Source organism: Myxocyprinus asiaticus, chromosome 19 (assembly GCF_019703515.2).
Source record: "Myxocyprinus asiaticus isolate MX2 ecotype Aquarium Trade chromosome 19, UBuf_Myxa_2, whole genome shotgun sequence".
NCBI lineage: Eukaryota > Metazoa > Chordata > Actinopteri > Cypriniformes > Catostomidae > Myxocyprinus > Myxocyprinus asiaticus.
Genome location: NC_059362.1, coordinates 44,801,329 through 44,819,741, shown reverse-complemented (window position 1 = coordinate 44,819,741; position 18,413 = coordinate 44,801,329). Strand labels below are relative to the sequence as shown.

Genomic DNA, 18,413 nt, shown 5'->3' with positions numbered 1-18,413 from the left:
TTGTGAATGCACTTCCAGATCAAGGGTTGTATGTGGATAAGTAATTATTATTATTATATACCACTTGTGTTCTTGCTTTTTTACATTTTTGTTTGAGAATTAAGCTGTTTAATAAAAAAGAAAAAAAAAATGGTTTTAGTTATTTGCCTGAAGTATTGCAGTAACAACATTACTAAATGTCCTCATGACTACACCCCAGACAATCTTTCCACACGAACAGACTGAGATTACAGCATTTCTATTTCAGTGCTTTCCCAAATCAGTTCCTCTAATGTTTGAGTAAACACACTATGTCTGTAGAACTGGATGGGAGGGTAAATGGCATTGGGGGAAATGAAATAAATTATGCGTGGCCCCATCAGCAGGAACTCACCTTTCTAGAGCCACACAGCGTGAAACCGATTCCTAACACACCAGGCCTGGACATCAGGGAATTAAATGCCTTCCCTCTGTATGCAGTATGAAAGCAAAATGCTTCACTATCCATGTCTGATTTATTCAGCATATGTAGCAACCTGATGTTTTCCATTTCAACAACATTAATTCCTTCACACCTGCATATGGTGGGCGATCTGTGCCATTTTTCGCACTGGGTGTTGACTTACCCCTCTGGGTATTGTGTGCACCCAAGTAAGTGAGCACTCACCTAACTGACAACATATATTTCCCTCAGTGGTATTGCCATTTGGCAACATATTTTCCATTGCTTTCTTGATATTCAAAAAAACAACAAAGGCATAGTTGGACAGCTCTTTAAAGGTAACATTTCTGTGCCACTAGCTTTACCAGTTAGAATTGCTATTGGTCGCCAAACAGATAGTCCCACCCTGAACTCAGGGCACCAATTCCCTCAGAAACACGAGTCGAGCGGCTTTTTAAAAAATGTTTACTGTAAGTGCTACTATATATTAGGGCTGGGCGATGATTTTGCTGATGATATAAAATTCAACAATATCATGTATATCGCAATAATTTTAATATGCTTTTTATTTTGCCATTTAGTTTCATAAAGAGCATAAATTGACTAAGTTCACAATCCTTCAGGGCTGCACGATTAATCAAATTAACATCAAAATGGCTTTATGGTCATATATGATTATTAAACTGCAAAAGGCTGCGATGAAAGACAGATAAACATTTCTGTGTGCGCTTCAGAAGGTGCGATGTTCTGTGTACACGCTGGACTCATGAGCTAGTGTTTTTAGCATTTTTAGAGCAGTTCACGTGCATTAGTAAGTCCTACAAGTTATTATACAAATCTACAAAGGTGGCACAGTATAACAGAAAAGGAGGAAATGAAAGTGTTTCACCAGATCCGGAACATTTTGAAGGACACAACACTTTCCGTGTCAAAATAAAAGATCCAGGTGAAAAATTACGTGTCAAAATAAAAGCTCCCCATTGTTCATTCACAGAACATTTTAATTAAAAAATATATGAAGGTAAATATTAAGCTTTTTATTAAGCTACTATGTATCATTAAATATAAAATATAAATGTGCATATCAAATAAAATGATTAGATCACATTCTCCCTTGTGTTAATTTTGTGGAAAAACTGTGAGGAAACATTACTTTATTATTTTTAAATAGATTTTTATGTAATGCCTTTAATAAATTAAATCTACTTTGCTACAATGGCTTGATGGTTTGAATGAAATGATGGTTCCTCCAATTTAAAAAAAATAAAAAATAAATAAAAACGGGTCAATACCCATGTCCCTGTATGACGTATGTCCGGAAACTATCATACGACTCGCATGCATACCTAAAGAAAGAACTGTTTTACTGACCGAGAAGTAGAGGTCTGCAGGGGCCTTAAAATGAAACCTGACCCGTAACCGAGACCGTGTGGCCCGACCGTAACCGGCCCAAACAATACCGTCAGATTATAAGCCTGAACCCAACATCGCTCACTATCTTTACAATTTCTTCTCCTAGCATGTACTGTTGCAATAGGCTGTTATGTAAGCATATAGGCAACATTCATAACAGTACTGAAACAGTAAACATACACAGTTTTAACAAGGCACAGCAGCCCCTTAGTGCACTAAAGCAGAAGGGGAAAAATGCATTCCATTACCATTTATGCGTTGAAACTTCACTTGGTGCAGAACAATCTGGAATAATATGAAACAATGCAACAGTGCAGTGTGTGAGACGCTGAAGAAACAGCGAGAAATGGTGCAACAGTCAAAGACATTCATCCAGCATGTGTTTACATAGGAAAATAATGGGAAAACAGAACAGATGCATGCAAAAACACATTCGGTGTGAACGGCCCCTAACTCGTCCATTCGTGCATGTCTGTGAGAGAGAGCGCATCCGCGAAACAAGCTTGGTAGGCCTGTTTATTTTTTCATTAATTCCAAACCCGAACCCGAAGTCCTACTTAAAAAAGTCACCTGAACCCGGCCCCAAACCCGTCAGGTTCTCGGGTTCCGTCGGGCCCGGGTCGGGTTTCAGACCTCTACTGAGAAGTGCGCGTCCTTCATCAAATAAAGTATATACTCTGACAGTACGCGATTTTGGACGCAAGGAGTGTTTACAGTTTTGAAATCAAACTAAAAATGGTTTACTTATAGTTGACTCTGCATATTAAGCTGGGATATGAGAAAGAATTTAAACATTGAAAAAATTACAGCTTTAATATCAAACACATTAACCTACTCACCTCTCAGAAAAACTAGCTTTTTGACAATACGTCAACATTACCACCAACCTGCTTCAAAACATGTAAATATCCTGCCTATATGCAGGCCATGGATGCAGCACACACAGCAGAGTATATACTGTATTACTGTGTGAAAAACATTTTTACATTATTTACTTTGTATATTAAAATATTCAACTTTCAGCCCAAAACCCAGCCAACGGTCTGAATATACAGTAGCATTACATAGTGTGATCTATAATTCAGTAGTCAGTGGGATTTACCACAAATATACGCCTTAATAAACTACACACCCTTTCCTGTTTATGTGTTATCATTACAAATACTACGAATCTGGTATTATAAGCAACATTTTAGAGAGCAAATTTTAGCGCTCAGTGCAGAGGGAGAAACTTGTTATCATTCACATTGTATTAATAGCACAAACATGGAAAGAAAATATTTCATTTGACAAACATCAATAAAGCACTTTTAGATCTCAGCACCCCGCATGCATTCTAAGGTTGCTTTACAGCATTAAAAATTCAGTCTCACTCTAAAATGAAAGGGTCCCTAAGCCTGAAATATTATAAAGCGAGAAAGATGGCAACACTTGAGACTTGTATATATATTGCACCCAGGGTTGTGGAGTAACAGAATACATCTATCTATTGGATTACATATTTAAAATACTAAATATAAGTAACTGTATTCCACTACAGTTACAATTTAAATAATTGGAAATCAGAATACAGTTACATTCAAAAAGTATTTTGATTACTGAAGAGATTATCTATCTATCTATCTATCTATCTATCTATCTATCTATCTATCTATCTATCTATCTATCTATCTATCTGTCATCTATCTGTCTGTCATCTATCTGTCTGTCTGTCTGTCTGTCTGTCTATCTATCTATCTGTCATCTATCTGTCTGTCATCTATCTGTCTGTCTATCTATCTGTCTGTCTATCTGTCTGTCTGTCTGTCTGTCTATATATCATCTGTCTGTTTGTCTGTCTGTCATCTATCTGTCTGTCTGTCTATTATCTGTCTGTCTGTTTATCTGTCTGCCTGCCTGCCTATCTATCTATCTATACGTATCTATCTATCTATCTATCTATCTATCTATCTATCTGTCTGTCTGTCTGCCTATATATCATCTGTCTGTCTGTCTGTCTGTCTGTCTGTCTATATATCATCTGTCTGTTTGTCTGTCTGTCATCTATCTGTCTGTATGTCTGCCTATCTATCTATCTATCTGTTTATCTGTCTGTCTATCTGTCTGTCTGCCTGTCTGTCTGTCTGTCTGCCTATATATCATCTGTCTGTCTGTCTGTCTGTCTGTCTGTCTATCTTTCATTATTACAGTAATGAGAATGTTTGGGGGAAACTGTGCTTAAAGGAATATGCCGGGTTCAATACAAGTTAAGCTCATTTGTGGCATAATGTTGAATACCACAAAAAAATATTTAGGCTTGTCCCTCTTTTCCTTTAAAAAACAGCAAAAATCTGGGTTACAGTGAGGCACTTATAATGGAAGTGAATGGGGCCAGTCCGTAAATGTTAAAATACCGACTGTTTCAAAAGTATAGCCACAAGACTTAAACAATACAGTATGTGTGTTAACACAATTTTACTGTGATAAAATCACTTACTAACCTTTTCTGTGTAAAGTTATATACAATATTATAACTTTGTTGCCATGACGATGTAATGTCAAACCCAAAAACCCTAAAATTATTTAAAGAATCAATGATTTAAACAACTTAACAGCTCAAATAATACATGAGTTATAATAGATGAATTAAAGTGCTTTTATAAAATTATAAGCTTCACATTTCTGCCTTTAAACCCTCCAGAAATTGGCCCTATTCACTTTCATTGTAAGTGCCTCACTGTAACCTCGAAAAGGAGGGACGGGTCCAAAAAATTTTTTATGGCAATCAACATTATGCCACGAATGCTGTCGATTGAGCTTAACTTGTACTGAACCCGGAATATTCCTTAGTTGTCATTAAACTATTTTCAGTCTTATTGGTCCTACAATGGGCTTAATTTTATTTCATTTTCTTACAGGTTTAATGAGATTCACCAGATTATCATGCCTATTATAAAGGCATGTAATGCATTATGTACTTCCAGATTACCATAAAAAATATTGCAATTTCCATTCCATTTTCTGTACGTTATAGATTTCAATACAATGATGCAGCACAATATCGAAAAAGCAATATCCATTAATAACACTCAGGCAAATTTATAATGTCACACAAAATAACAGGTACAGCTTCCTCTAATTACACACTCACTAGTAAATGTGTGACTTGGGCAGCCTCCAAAACTAATGTTCTATTCCGCTCATGAACTCTATCATATGAAACATCTAAAACCTCCCATTAGAGCAGTCAGACAACCTGAAACTCTGCCAACACCAGTGGTTAGCTCAAGCAGTCATGGGTTAAACAATTTGGTGATTCATTTTGGTAATGGGGAATTGTGTCATCTCCAGTATTTAAAGGCAAACTATGGAACTAATAGAAAATTCCAAATGGATTCGGGAAGTCTACCATTACAGGTGCGTTCATTTAATTCATTAGTGTGTGGTGTCAGGATTGTTTGGAAAGCCAATTCAGTGTTGCTATTTATCCTGCTTAATAAAATACATTTTCTTTGTGTTTCTTGGAAGGATAAAAGTTTAATTACATTGTGCTAATGAAGACAAATTGTATTAATGTACTGCAAATATTGTTAAAGGGATAGTTCACCCAAAATGAATTTACTCACCCTCATGTTGTTTGAAACTGACTTCAAGGAGATAGTCTAACCTGCATGACTTTATTTCTTTTGTGAAATGAAAAAAAAAAAAAAAAGAGAGAGAGAGAGAGAGAGAGAGAGAGAGAGAGAGGTAAGGCAGGATGATTGCATCAGTCACCATTCACTTTCATTGTATGGGAAAAAGATGCAATGAAAGTGAATGGTAATATAATTTCTATTTCATAGAAACAAAAACAAAGAAAATTATTAAAAAAGTTAAAAATTCAGCTTGATGGAGATAGAAATTTGAATAGCCTATATGGGTGATTCTCATGAAACCTGTCAAGAAAATGTCTTTGTCCTATTTTACTACAAAATCAAAAGAAACGAATAAGAAATTATATTTTGCCTATTAAAAATTAAGCCTATTTTTAGGACCATTAAGATTTTTACATAATTGTCATGACAGTTTACCCCTAAATATCATTACCGCAATGGGAAAAAAGGACAGTATGATATTCTTTATGAATACATTTTATTATAATAATAGTAAAGTATTTATGCATGATAGTAGTACTCTCATGGTGCCACCTTTCATTTTCACTGACTTTAATTACGAGAAAATCACTGTACAACCGCATCTTTTTTATTGTAAGACACACACAAAAAAGACTGTTACAGTAATGACAATCATCATTGAAAACAATGGGAATAGTAAAAGTAAAACGTCCCGACACATTATGGTAATGAGAATTGGTGCAAACCATGTTTAAGTGTCATCCCAGATGTGTATGACTTTCTTTCTTCTGCTGAACACACACACAAAAAAAGGTTTTTAGAAGAATATCTCAGATCTGCAGGTCCATACAATGCAAGTGAAAGGTCCAAAAAGCACATAAAGGTGTCATAAAAGTAATCCATACAACTCCAGTTGTTAAATCCATATATTCAGAAGCAATATAATAGGTGTGGGTGAGAAACAGATAAATATTTAAGTCCTTTTTTTATTATAAATAAATAATATTTTTCTCCCTGCCCAGTAGGTGGTGATATGCATGAAGACTGCGAATAGCCAAAAACAAAAGAAGAATGTGAAAGTGAAAGTAGAGATTTATAGTAAGAAATTACTTAAATATTTATCTGTTTTTCACCCACATCTATCATATCACTTCAGAAGACATGATTTAAACCACTGGCCGCCACAGTGTCATTAATGTTCCTTTCATTAGGCTAATATGAAAATTCTTAATACTTTATAATTACTCTGATTAATAATCTAACACATACATAACACACAATAAACTGTTAAGCATTGTATAGCTAATATGTGTTTAGTAATGTTCACATTTAACACGTTATCTAGTATTACCATATATAGCCTACATATTAAACAAATACATGTTATTTGTTTTATGTGTACTATAATGTGCTTTTCTGTGTATAGTGAAACTATTTTTCTACTTAGAAATATAAATTAAAATAATTTGATATCACTAGAAGAAGGCGCCACAAACAGCAGTAAAAGGCACACACAAAAAAGACATTTGATATAATTACGGGACACCGCTGTCCAGAATCTGCGAAGAGCATCATAAACTAACACTTGTGCAAAAACATGCAGTATTTTCACAAAGTTTAATTGCATACGTTAAATTTAAATGTATGTATTTACATTTAGCAGGGAAATCAATTTACAGGTCAGATTACTCCAGGGATACTTGCTGGAAATGTCCCGCCCCTTACTGAAACGGAAAATATGATTGGTTGGCAAATATCCAATCACGTCTGAAATGAAGGTTCTGATTGGTGAATCAGCTTAGTCGGACTGTCTGTCTTGTTCGTGCCATCAGTTGTGCTCCCGCTGCTCCGTGTGCATTTAGAAATAAGCTCTGTGCACTTTTTAAAATAAAAACCACAATTTACTCAACAGTGCTGCGCCATCACGTTAGTAGATTGAAAGTTCCGAGTCAAAAGACTACTCGTTGTCCTGGCGGCCATACGTATCATAATTTTTTTTAGGTGGGCATACGCGAAATCCTAAGAAAGATAGGTGGGCATATGGTGTATGCCTGCGTATGCCCTAGACTACACTACTGGGACAGATGAATATCTAAGCTCTTCGAGATAACTTTGTAACCCTTTCAAAGCTCTGTTGATGCAAAGCAACAATTCTTCATTGTAGTTCTTCTAAAATCTCTTTTTTGAGAGGCATGGTCCACGTCAGCAGATGCTTCTTGTGAATAGCAAACTCAAAATGTTTGAGTGCTTTTTATAAGTCAAAGTAGCTCTAACCCACACCTCCAATCTTGTTACATTAATTGGATGCCAGGTTTGCCAACTCCTGACTCTAATTAGCTTTTGTTGACGTCATAAGCCTAGGGGTTTACATACTTTTTCCAAACTACACTGTGAATGTTTGAATGATGTATTCAGTATGTACAAGAACAATACAATAATTTGTGTGTTATTAGTTAAGACAGATTGTGTTTGTTCATTATTGTAACTTCAAAACCAGATTAATACATAAATGCATTTAATTTAAAAGGGTTCACATACTTTTTCTTGCCACTGTATACCAACTTTTACCAATAAGCTTGTGACCTCTGATTGAGTTGACATTGACCTAGCTTTAGAAAGCCAGTTTGAGGCATTTATGTAAAGGGTGCACTGAAAAAGAGCTTAATGAATGTTGTACAACAATGACACAGCAGATAAAACCACACAAGAACCACTTGTGTAATGGACAGGAAATCAAAGTGAGAAAACTATGGTGAGGCATCTCAATAACCACAGTCACATAGCAAACATGAAAGGCACATGCAACATCCAGCTCATTTGTGCAAGAGCTAATTAGGGAGAAAAAGTCAATGCAATGAGACCAAATGATTTACTAATAAGAGGCAAACCTCTAGCGTGAGTCTCATTACTCAAAATCAACAGAAGAAGTTGAGTTCAGTCAAGAACAGGTGCCACATATGAGAGATCAGAGATGACATTTGTGTGATCATCTTTGAACGTACTCATTAAGCCATATTATTATGTTCCTTTCATGTAAATTCCTATTGATTGACTATACGGTAAACTTTAAAAATCCAAATGCTACATAAAAACTTGTGTCTCTCAAAAACCTTAATTTTTACACAAACTTGAATTAAAACCGTATTTATTTGCAAATTGGTAACTGGATGCCACTTGCTGAATTAAACACGTGTTGTGGTGTCATGTGAAACTTTTTCATTGCATAATGCATACTGTTTCACATACTGTTTTTAAAAACATAAATAAGGCTATACAGTACATACTGCATGGTATAGAGTAAGCAGTACACTAGCATAGCTTAAAGTGACAGTTTACCCAGATATGTCAATTCTGTCATCATTTACTCACCCTCATGTTGTTCCAAATCCGTATGACTTGCATTCATTCTTCTGTGGAACACAAAAGAGAAGTTATGATGATAATGTAAGCCTCATATTAGCCCGCTTTTATTCCCATAAAATGAAAGTGAATGGTGACTGAGGTCTAACATCTCCTTTTATGTTCAATTTTCATTTGTTCATCAATTCTTTTCATCATCGTCTCTTTAAAATTTCTCCCCCATGAAAAAATGCCATGCAAAACTCCACAAAACCTGACAGAGTTAATCTACAGGGCTGTAATATCCGCTTGACTAGTAAAGCAGTTTTACCAGTCTAAATGGCTGTAATTATGGACCAAATGTGCCATACTGACAGGTTCTGAGTTCCCCACATAATAAGAGGGTTCTACCTAAAAATGTAGCTGTAAAATGAGGGAGTTTAATAGCTGCATGTGGTCTATATCTCTCAGACACAAATACATAACTACACCAGACATCATTTAGCTTTAAAATCTCAGAGAATTCATGGTTCACTCAGCAGTTAAAGTGAATTAAAGGCTGCTTCAATAACAGACAGGTTACTAAACTACAGGTTTATTCTGTTTTTACAATGTGTAATGTATATACAGTGGCCCCCAAAAGTATTTGGACACTTTACCACACTTTTGAAATGAATGCACCTCATTGCATTAGATCACAATATATCAAAGCAAGTGTCATCTCTAAGCAAATGCTACTAGAGCTTTTCTCAGTATGAGCCATTTTTGTAGTGGCTAAATTTCATTAAAACAAATGCTACTTGCTATGATGTTTTGTTATCAAATTCTATGACATTCACACATTTTAAACGTCCAACATACTTTCAGCCGAAACGCTAGTCTTAAAATTATACAGTGATGTTAGTGCTCTACCTGCTGGTCATTGCTATTATCGTCAAATCAAGAAATTAAAAACGTTACACATACACAGATCCTTATTACAACTCCCTCAACTGTAGGCTGTAGTGGGGTAAATTCGTGATTCGTATACGTAAAAATATTAAAATAGGTAAATAAAATAAGATAATTAATATATATATATATATATATATAAATAAATAAAATATATATATATATATATATATTATTATTTTATTTTTTATTATCATATATATATATATATATATATATATATATATATATATATATATATACACACACACACACACACACACACACACACACACACAACTAGAGCACGTGACCATCCGATTCCAATTAGCGTTGGAGAGTCAGACTCATTTTTGAGAATCGGTTCGTTTGAACGGCTCAATTCTCGAAACAGTCACCAGTCCTCGAACGCACCTGTGTTTAACTTTTAAAAAACTTAATCAGAGATATTACCTGCTGCTGTTTTTGGGGGGCGGCCGCGAAATCCTACGTCGAGATAATGTAGGAATGTCTGTGATGTGGATATTGTATTTTCCATAATGTTTCTTATCTGTTTGACCCAGACTTCATCTAACATAGTAAGTAAAGCTTGACTTACTGACTGACTGACTGACTGGTGGTGTACTTTCGTTTTGGAGACCTTTTGCCAATTTGATTCTGGATAAAATAGCTAAACATTGGTGGTTCATGTACTGCCAAAGTATTTTTAGCAAGTCAGTCCACTTGGCGGCCATCTTTCTAACGCTCTCGCGCACTACGGGCAACTATTTTTATATGTAAACAAGCGGCATACATACAGGTGCAGCTACATGAATGGGGAAATACCGAAATCTCAAAAACTGTTGGTCAAGATTATGATCAATGAACATATTGCAGTCAAATCTGACCACTCCTATCATAAATTGTGATTCTTTACCTGAGATTACGCTTAACAATGCAATTTTAATGCGCATGCATGTTCTCGAGTTGATTGACAGGCGTTGTCTGTATCTAAAAAGTGATTGGCTCTTTTACCTGTAAGGCAGGACTTCCTTTTCTAAATCCCTTTACTGATGGTCATTCCAATTTCTCCCATTCATTTTATTTATTAATTTATTGGAATTTTCTCCCCAATTCCCAATGCGCTCTATGTGGTGGCATAGTGACTCGCCTCAATCTGAGTGGTGGAGGATGAATCTCAGTTGCCTCTGTGTCTGAGACTGTCAATCCACACATCTTATCATGTGGCTTGTTGAGCACGTTACTGCGGAGACCTAGCGCATGTGGAGGCCCACGCTATTCTCCGTGTCATCCACGCACAACTCACCACGTGCCCAACCGAGAGCGAACCACATTATAGCGACAAGGAGGAGGTTACCCCAACATGACTATACCCCCCCCCCAGCAACCAGGCCAACTGGTTGCTTAGGAAGCCTGACTGGAGTCACTCAGCACGCCCTGGATTCGAACTCGCGACTCCAGGTGTGGTAGTCAGCGTCTTTACTTGATGAGCTACCCAGGCCCCCTCTTCCATTCATTTTAATAGAATTGCCGTTTCTGTATAAAAATAATAAAATAAATAATTAAAATAATTAAACGAAGTTAATGTGTCCATCCATAACGCCTAAATCCAGTCAAGACACTCAATTAGCGTTGGAGAGTCAGACTCATTTTAAAGAATCGGTTTGTTTGAACGTTTCGTTTAAATGAACTGATTCTAGAATAGATTCACCAATCATCACTCAAAAGTGTGTCCAGATCACCCGCATGGCATTTTACGGTCTTTTAAAGTCTTTTTGTTTCACTAGTGCATGTCATACTCTAAATTATTGTTCACAGTAGGCCTAATGTAAAGTCAACATTGTTAAAATATTGCTTCCAATATTATAAATGCTAATTATATTGCTAATAAATGCTAATATTGAGTTTGTTCGAGAAGTAAGTTCTTAATAAAATGCAGTAGTATATACTCTGAAAGTATGGGAAAGTCCTCCCTACAATGTTAAAAATTATTATCAGGTTTCTTCTTCATTACTCACCTGCATCTGAATGGTTCACGCGTGTTACAGTAGATTTCCACAAAAACTATGAAACTGGTAGGCCTATAAATGGCATAATTTAATTTAAGACTTTGTTTTAAACATTCCTTTCGCAGGGATTCATATGACAAATGTACAGGAATTCTTTTGACATATATATATATTTTCTGTGTATGTTATTGCTTTACAGTAAAATGCATTGGTTGGATTTGTCCATTATACCATGACAATACATTCATATACGTTTTACAGATGTATTCAGTTATGATTCATAGTAACTTTACATTAAATATAGGTATTTGTATTTTTTTTTTAAATCATCATACAGTTGAATATCGACATTAATCTCACATCTCACTGAGCTCACAGTGCATGAGGTCGCTTTCATTCGACAAATACTCACACCTCCAAATATTTTTCATTGACATAATAGATGTGTGTGCACTTATTTTGTAAGTTCCCATATGATCCACAATATGGCACAACAATTATGACATCTGAATTATTAAAAAAGTGACTTCATAAACAGATACAGTGCATTCAGAAAGTATTCAGACCCCATCATTTTTTTCACATTTTGTTATGTTATGCCTTATGCTAATATGATTTAAATGATTTTTTGTTTCCACATCTATCTACCCTCCATACCCCATAATGACAATTATTAATCACAAGTATTAAAAAGAAAAAAATGAAATATCACATTGACATAAGTATTCAGACCTTTTGCTATGACACTAGAAATTTAGCTCAGGTGCATCCCATTTCTATGGGTCATCTTTGAGATGTTTCTGCACTTTGATTGGAGTCCACCTGTGGCAAATTCAATTGACTGGACATGATTTGGAAAGGCACACACCTGTCTATATAAGGTCTCACAGCTGAAAATGCATATCAGAGCAAAAACCAAGCCATGAGGTCAAAGGAACTGCCTGCAGAGCTCAGAGACAGGACTGTGTCGAGGCACAGATCTGGGGAAGGCTACAAAAAAATTCGGTTGCATTGAAGGTTCCCAAGAGCACAGTGGCCTCCATAATTCTTAAATGAAAGAAGTTTGGAACAACCAGGACTCTTCCAAGAGCCGGCCACCTGGCCAAACTGAGCCATCGGGGGAGAAGGGCCTTTGTAAGAGAGGTGACCAAGAACCCGATGGTCACTCTGGTTGAGCCCCAGAGATCATGTGTGGAGATGGGAGAAACTTGCAGAAGGACAACCATCACTGCAACACTCCACCAATCTGGGCTTTATGGCAGAGTGGCCAGACAGAAGCCTCTCCTCAGTGCAAGACACATAAAAAAGCACCTAAAGGACTCTCAGACTGTGAGAAACAAGATTCTCTGGTCTGATGAGATGAAGATTGAACTGTTTGGCCTCAATTCCACGCGTCATGTCTGGAGGAAACCAGACACCCCTCATCACCTGCGCAATACCATCCCAACGGTGAAGCATGCTGGTGGTAGCATCATGCTGTGGGGGTGTTTTTCAGTGGCAGGGACTGGGGGACTGGTCAGGGTTGAAGGAAAGCTGAACGCAGCAAAATACAGAGATATCCTTAAAGAAAACCTGGTCCAGAACGCTCAGGACATCAGACTGGGCTGAAGGTTCACTTTCCAGCAGGACAATGACCCTAAGCACACAGCCAAGACAATGCAAGAGTGGCTTAGGGACAACTCTGTGAATGTCCTTGAGTGGCCCAGCAAGAGCCCAGACTTCAACCCAATCGAACATCTCTGGAGAGACCTGAAAATGTCTGCCCACCGACGGTCCCTATTCAACCTGACAGAGCTTGAGAGGATCTGCAGAGAAGAATGGCAGAAAATCCCCAAATCCAGGTATGCAAAGCTTGTCGCATCATACCCAAAAAGACTTGAGGCTGTAATCACTGCCAAAGGTGATTTATTAAGTACTGAGTTAAGGGTCTGAATACTAATGTCAATGTGATATTTCAGTTTTTTCTTTTTAATAAGTTATCAAACATCTGGTTTTTGCTATGTCATTATGGGATATGGAGTGTAGATTGATGTGAAAAAAATAAATAATTTAAAGCATTTTAGCATAAGGCTGCAACATAACAAAACGTGAAAAAATGAAGGGGTCTGAATACTTTCTGAATGCATTGTAAGTGATCAATATTCACCGTGTTGGTAGAATACAATTTCAAACAAAGACCCCACCAGTTCAACTGATGGTAAAAAAGTTTTTTGAGTAAAGCATCTCAAATGTATGTACAAATAATCTTGATATTTAAAGAACAACTGAGTTACAACAGCTGTAAAATTCTGCATTATCAACATTTGCATTTTTGTGGCTGAATCTCACAAAACAGGTCCTGGTCATATTTGCAACAAATAAAAATAAAAAATAAATAAGAAATTATATTCTGCATTAAGAAAATTGTTTTTAGGACCATTGTGACATTACTTGCACAACAACTTATATATATATATAATATTGCAACATAAATAAACCAGTAAACCAGCTTGGTTTTTGTTCTTTACATATTCCCATATCAGACAATACTGCAGATAAATAAAGTGTCTTTTGAGTCAGTTATTGTCTCTGGGTGATATTGTGTGGGTGATGAGTTAGGAAGATGATGCAGCCTGTATAAATGTAAAACCATCTTAAAAAAAACACCTTTTCCAACTGAGTTTACAAAGTCCTCTCTCCAAAGAGTTCAAGGCAGCTCCCAAGTCCTTGTCCGAGGAAGTTAATGCCCTGGGGAGCACAGCCACATGCTCCCTGCATAATATCCACAACAAGAACATTCCTAAGTTTAAATCCTATTGCTACACCAACAATTTATTGTGACCTCAGGACACTTTGCACAGAGAAAGAAGTGCTTGTATTGCATAAATTAGTACCAACCCGAGTTGGTCCGACATAAAAATCAGCTGTCTGAATAAAATGAGAAAAGGCCTGTTTAAATCATGTTTCAGCCCTCCCAAATGACACGTAAATGTCTCCACAGAGTTTGTTCAGTAGCTGCCAGGTCAGAACTGGACGAGAGTTGTGGTTGCCATGGAGACGACCGTCCAGAGCTGTGTCCCGTAAAGCATTGCAGACGCAGGGTGTGCTGTTGTGGCTGTGCTCACAGAGTCACCTGTCGATGAAGATGTCTTCCCCTGATGCGCACAAATAAACACATAAAGACACATACTGTCTATACACACACACACACACCGACAGAGGGAAGCACTGTTTGAAACTGCATAAATCAGCTTTAAAGTGCCAGTTTCTCCGTTTCACAACAAAAGGACCCTGCCTACAAAGCAGTGGATCTCAACTGGTGGATTGCAACCCAAAAATGGGTCACAGGTCTGTTGAACGATGCTAATAATGCAAACAATAAAATGCAACTAATCATATAATCATGCATGTTTAGGCTAGGAAAATAAATTGGCTTATTAACTTTTTCAATAAAACCAAAACCAATGTTTTTGTTGTTGATGTCAAGAATTTTGTGTCTAATCAAACTCTACGGTATTTTGCTGCAGATTCATCGTCACTTGGTAGAAGTTGCCGACCGAACAGGTTGCAATAAAATACAACCCAGTCTGCATCAAATATATGTTCATTTGCAACAACTATAAACATGGTTTGGTGCATACTGTTTTTTGTGGTAAAATTTTTTTTTTTATTGATATTAATAAATGTCAATATTTAATCTAAATTATTTTTTTTTTCAAGAAAATGTTGTAAAGTATTAAAGAATGTAGATGCAAACACTTGTACGCAAGCTCAATATCAAATTGCTTTCCAAAATATTTCAGAGCGCAATTTCTAGCATTATGCAATTACTCAGCATTGCCACAAGGGGTGCAATTATGGGCATTAGCATAAAAAGTTCCTCTTTTTTGTGTTGTAAATTATTGGCTGTCGTTATTATGATTTTTTTGATTATTTAATTATAATTTTTTACTTGTATTAATAAATTTTAATGTTTGATTTTAAATTTTTTTTTTTTTTACTTTTGTAAAGTAATGCAAGTATGTAGATACAAACACTTGTAGCTACGCAAGCTCAATATAAATTGTTTTACGAAATGCATCAGAACGCAATTTCTAGCATGATGCAATTACTCTGCATTGCCACAAGGGGTGCAATTATGGGCATTAGCATTAAAAGTTCCTCTTTTTTTGTGTTGTAAATTATTGGCTGCCGAAATTACGATTATTTTTGTTATTTAATTATATATATATATATATATATTTGTATCTATACTAATAAATATCAATGTTTGATTTTAAAGGATTTTTTTTTACTTTTGTAAAGTAATGCAAGTATGCCAATGCAAATACTTGTACGCAAGCTCAATATCAAATTGTTTTACGAAATGCACCAGAACGCAATTTCTAGCATTATGCAATTACTCAGCATTGCCACAAGGGGTGCAATTATGGGCATTAGCATTATAGGTCCTATTTTTTGTGTTGTAAATTATTGGCTGCCGATATTAAGATTATTTTGATTATTAAATTATAATTTTATTAATTAAATAAATATAAATGTTTAATTTTAAATATATATATTTTTTTACTTTTGTAAGTTAATGCAATTAAGTGGACGCAATCTAAATTTTTCATTGATTTACGAAATGCGTCAGAGCACAATTTCTAGCTTTATGCAATTACTCAGAATTGCCACAAGGGGTGCAATTATGGGCATTAGCATAAAAGTTCTTAAAAGTTAGTTAAGTGTTTGCGTTCTTGCGTAAAGCATGTTTCTGCTATACAATAATGAAATGATCAAACCTCTAAATAGGGAAGTTCATAATCACAGAGCCCTCTCAGAGGAGACAGCAAAACTTAATATGGTGAAGCAATTGTCATTTGTAAATAAAAAAATACACAAAGTCTGTCACAATCAATTAGAACAAGCCCTACAGTATGAGTCCATATCATGATGTTTGTACAGTAATAATGGACAATGTGCAATACTTTCAGTTTTCTTGCATTCACTGTTATCGAAGCAATAAAGAGTTCATGAAGACTTTTGACTCAGTTGACTCTGAGACAAGATTACAAAAGACTTTTCTCAACATAGTGACAGTGCAAAAAATAATAATGATGTAAAAAGGGTGAATGTTTATTTAGGCATCTGCACGCCCCAACGCTGTCCATTTTTGGCAGACTTCAAATGCATTTTGAGATGCTACAGAGGTCAACAGGAAGAGACGAGCTGCCTAAGAAAAGTTCCTCTTCCAGGGTTAAAATCTGGGGTCAGAGGTCGGAAAATGAACTGAAAGATGTTTTTTTCAAACTTCACAGGAATAGTTGTGGTCCAGAGTGAAATCCTTCCGTGGAGTTGGTATTACCAGAAAGAGAAGATACTCTATCTATAGGTTGTTGTGTCTATATGGTAAACGTTGTTGTGATCTCTCGTAATTGTGCATTCTGACAAAACATATATGTATATATGTTTTTACAAGCAACAAATACTTAACCATTAGTCCCAATAAAGACTAACACTCTTTCATCTGAGGTGATGATGGTTTTGAAGTGCAAGAATGGATCAAACTGAGATCAGAAAGTTATGACATCAACGGTATGATTAGAGGAGATCTTTGTTGTATTGCGGGATAAGAAGAGGCGGTGGTCCAGATCAGATCTGTGTGATACTAGTCTTCTCGACACATGGGTAAGTTGACGAAGGTGAAGACATTGTATTCGATCATGATTGAGAAACACAGGAAGACAGCATACAGCACCAGTACGTAAATGCCCAGCTTAAAGTCTAACTTCCACCCGTTCAGATGGATTCCAAGAATCTGCAGGTACAGAGGACAGAATAACCCGTAAAAATCCTTCACTTGTATATAAGTTACATATAAATCGTACATTTAATCCTATATATTTAACGGACGAGACCACATACTGTTCTCATACTGTTGACAGCCACACTAGATTAATTTATGAATTATAGAAGCCCATTTATGCCACTAATAATCATTTAAAAAAAGATAAATTAATTACACAACCAATTATGAAATGTCTAAATGTGCTGATAAATAGATAAAAGAATCTACAACTTGATAATCTAAAAACTCAAACAGATAAACACACAAATTGAAAATACAATATTCAATTTATGCAATTATGCAATTAAGTGTTGGTAATTGCATAAATTAAATATTGCATTTTTAATTTGTATATTTATCTGTTTTTATTTTCCATAATTAAACTGTTGATTCTTTGATCTATTTTCTTCAATCTATTCATAATGTATTGTGTAATTGATTTGTTTTCAGTTTGTATGTTTTTATTTTAATGTTTAATCATTTATTATTATTATTATTAATATCATTACATTTATTATTATTATTATTATTATTATATTATTATTATTGTTATTAATATCATTACATTTATTATTTATTACTACTATATTTAGTACATAAATGGTAATAAAATGAAAAATTTATTTTAAATAAGTGATTATGAAGTGTTGGTAATTGTATATTGAATATTGTATTTTTGATTTGTATATTTATGTTTTTATTTTTATTTTCTTCAATCTATTCATAGTTTATTTACTTTCAATTTGTCTGTTTTTATTATGTAATTGTTTTGATTATCATTTGAGTAATTTATTATTATTATTACCTTTATTATTATAACTTTATTTAGCAATTGATAACACATAAATGTTAATAAAAATTTAAGTTATTTTTAATATGTGATTATAGTTTTGATAACT

At 35.2% G+C, this 18,413-nt stretch overlaps 1 protein-coding gene across 1 annotated transcript in view; it reads right to left on the bottom strand.

The window, feature by feature from the left end:
* Window positions 1–11,784: 11,784 nt before the first annotated feature.
* Window positions 11,785–18,413, bottom strand: part of LOC127409647 (sodium/potassium/calcium exchanger 4-like) — a 69,726-nt gene continuing 63,097 nt past the window's right edge. The window contains exon 17 of the mRNA XM_051644348.1: window positions 11,785–17,484. Coding sequence (XP_051500308.1) covers window positions 17,335–17,484 — 150 coding nt within the window. The 3' untranslated portion in view covers window positions 11,785–17,334. The remainder of the gene's footprint in view (window positions 17,485–18,413) is intronic.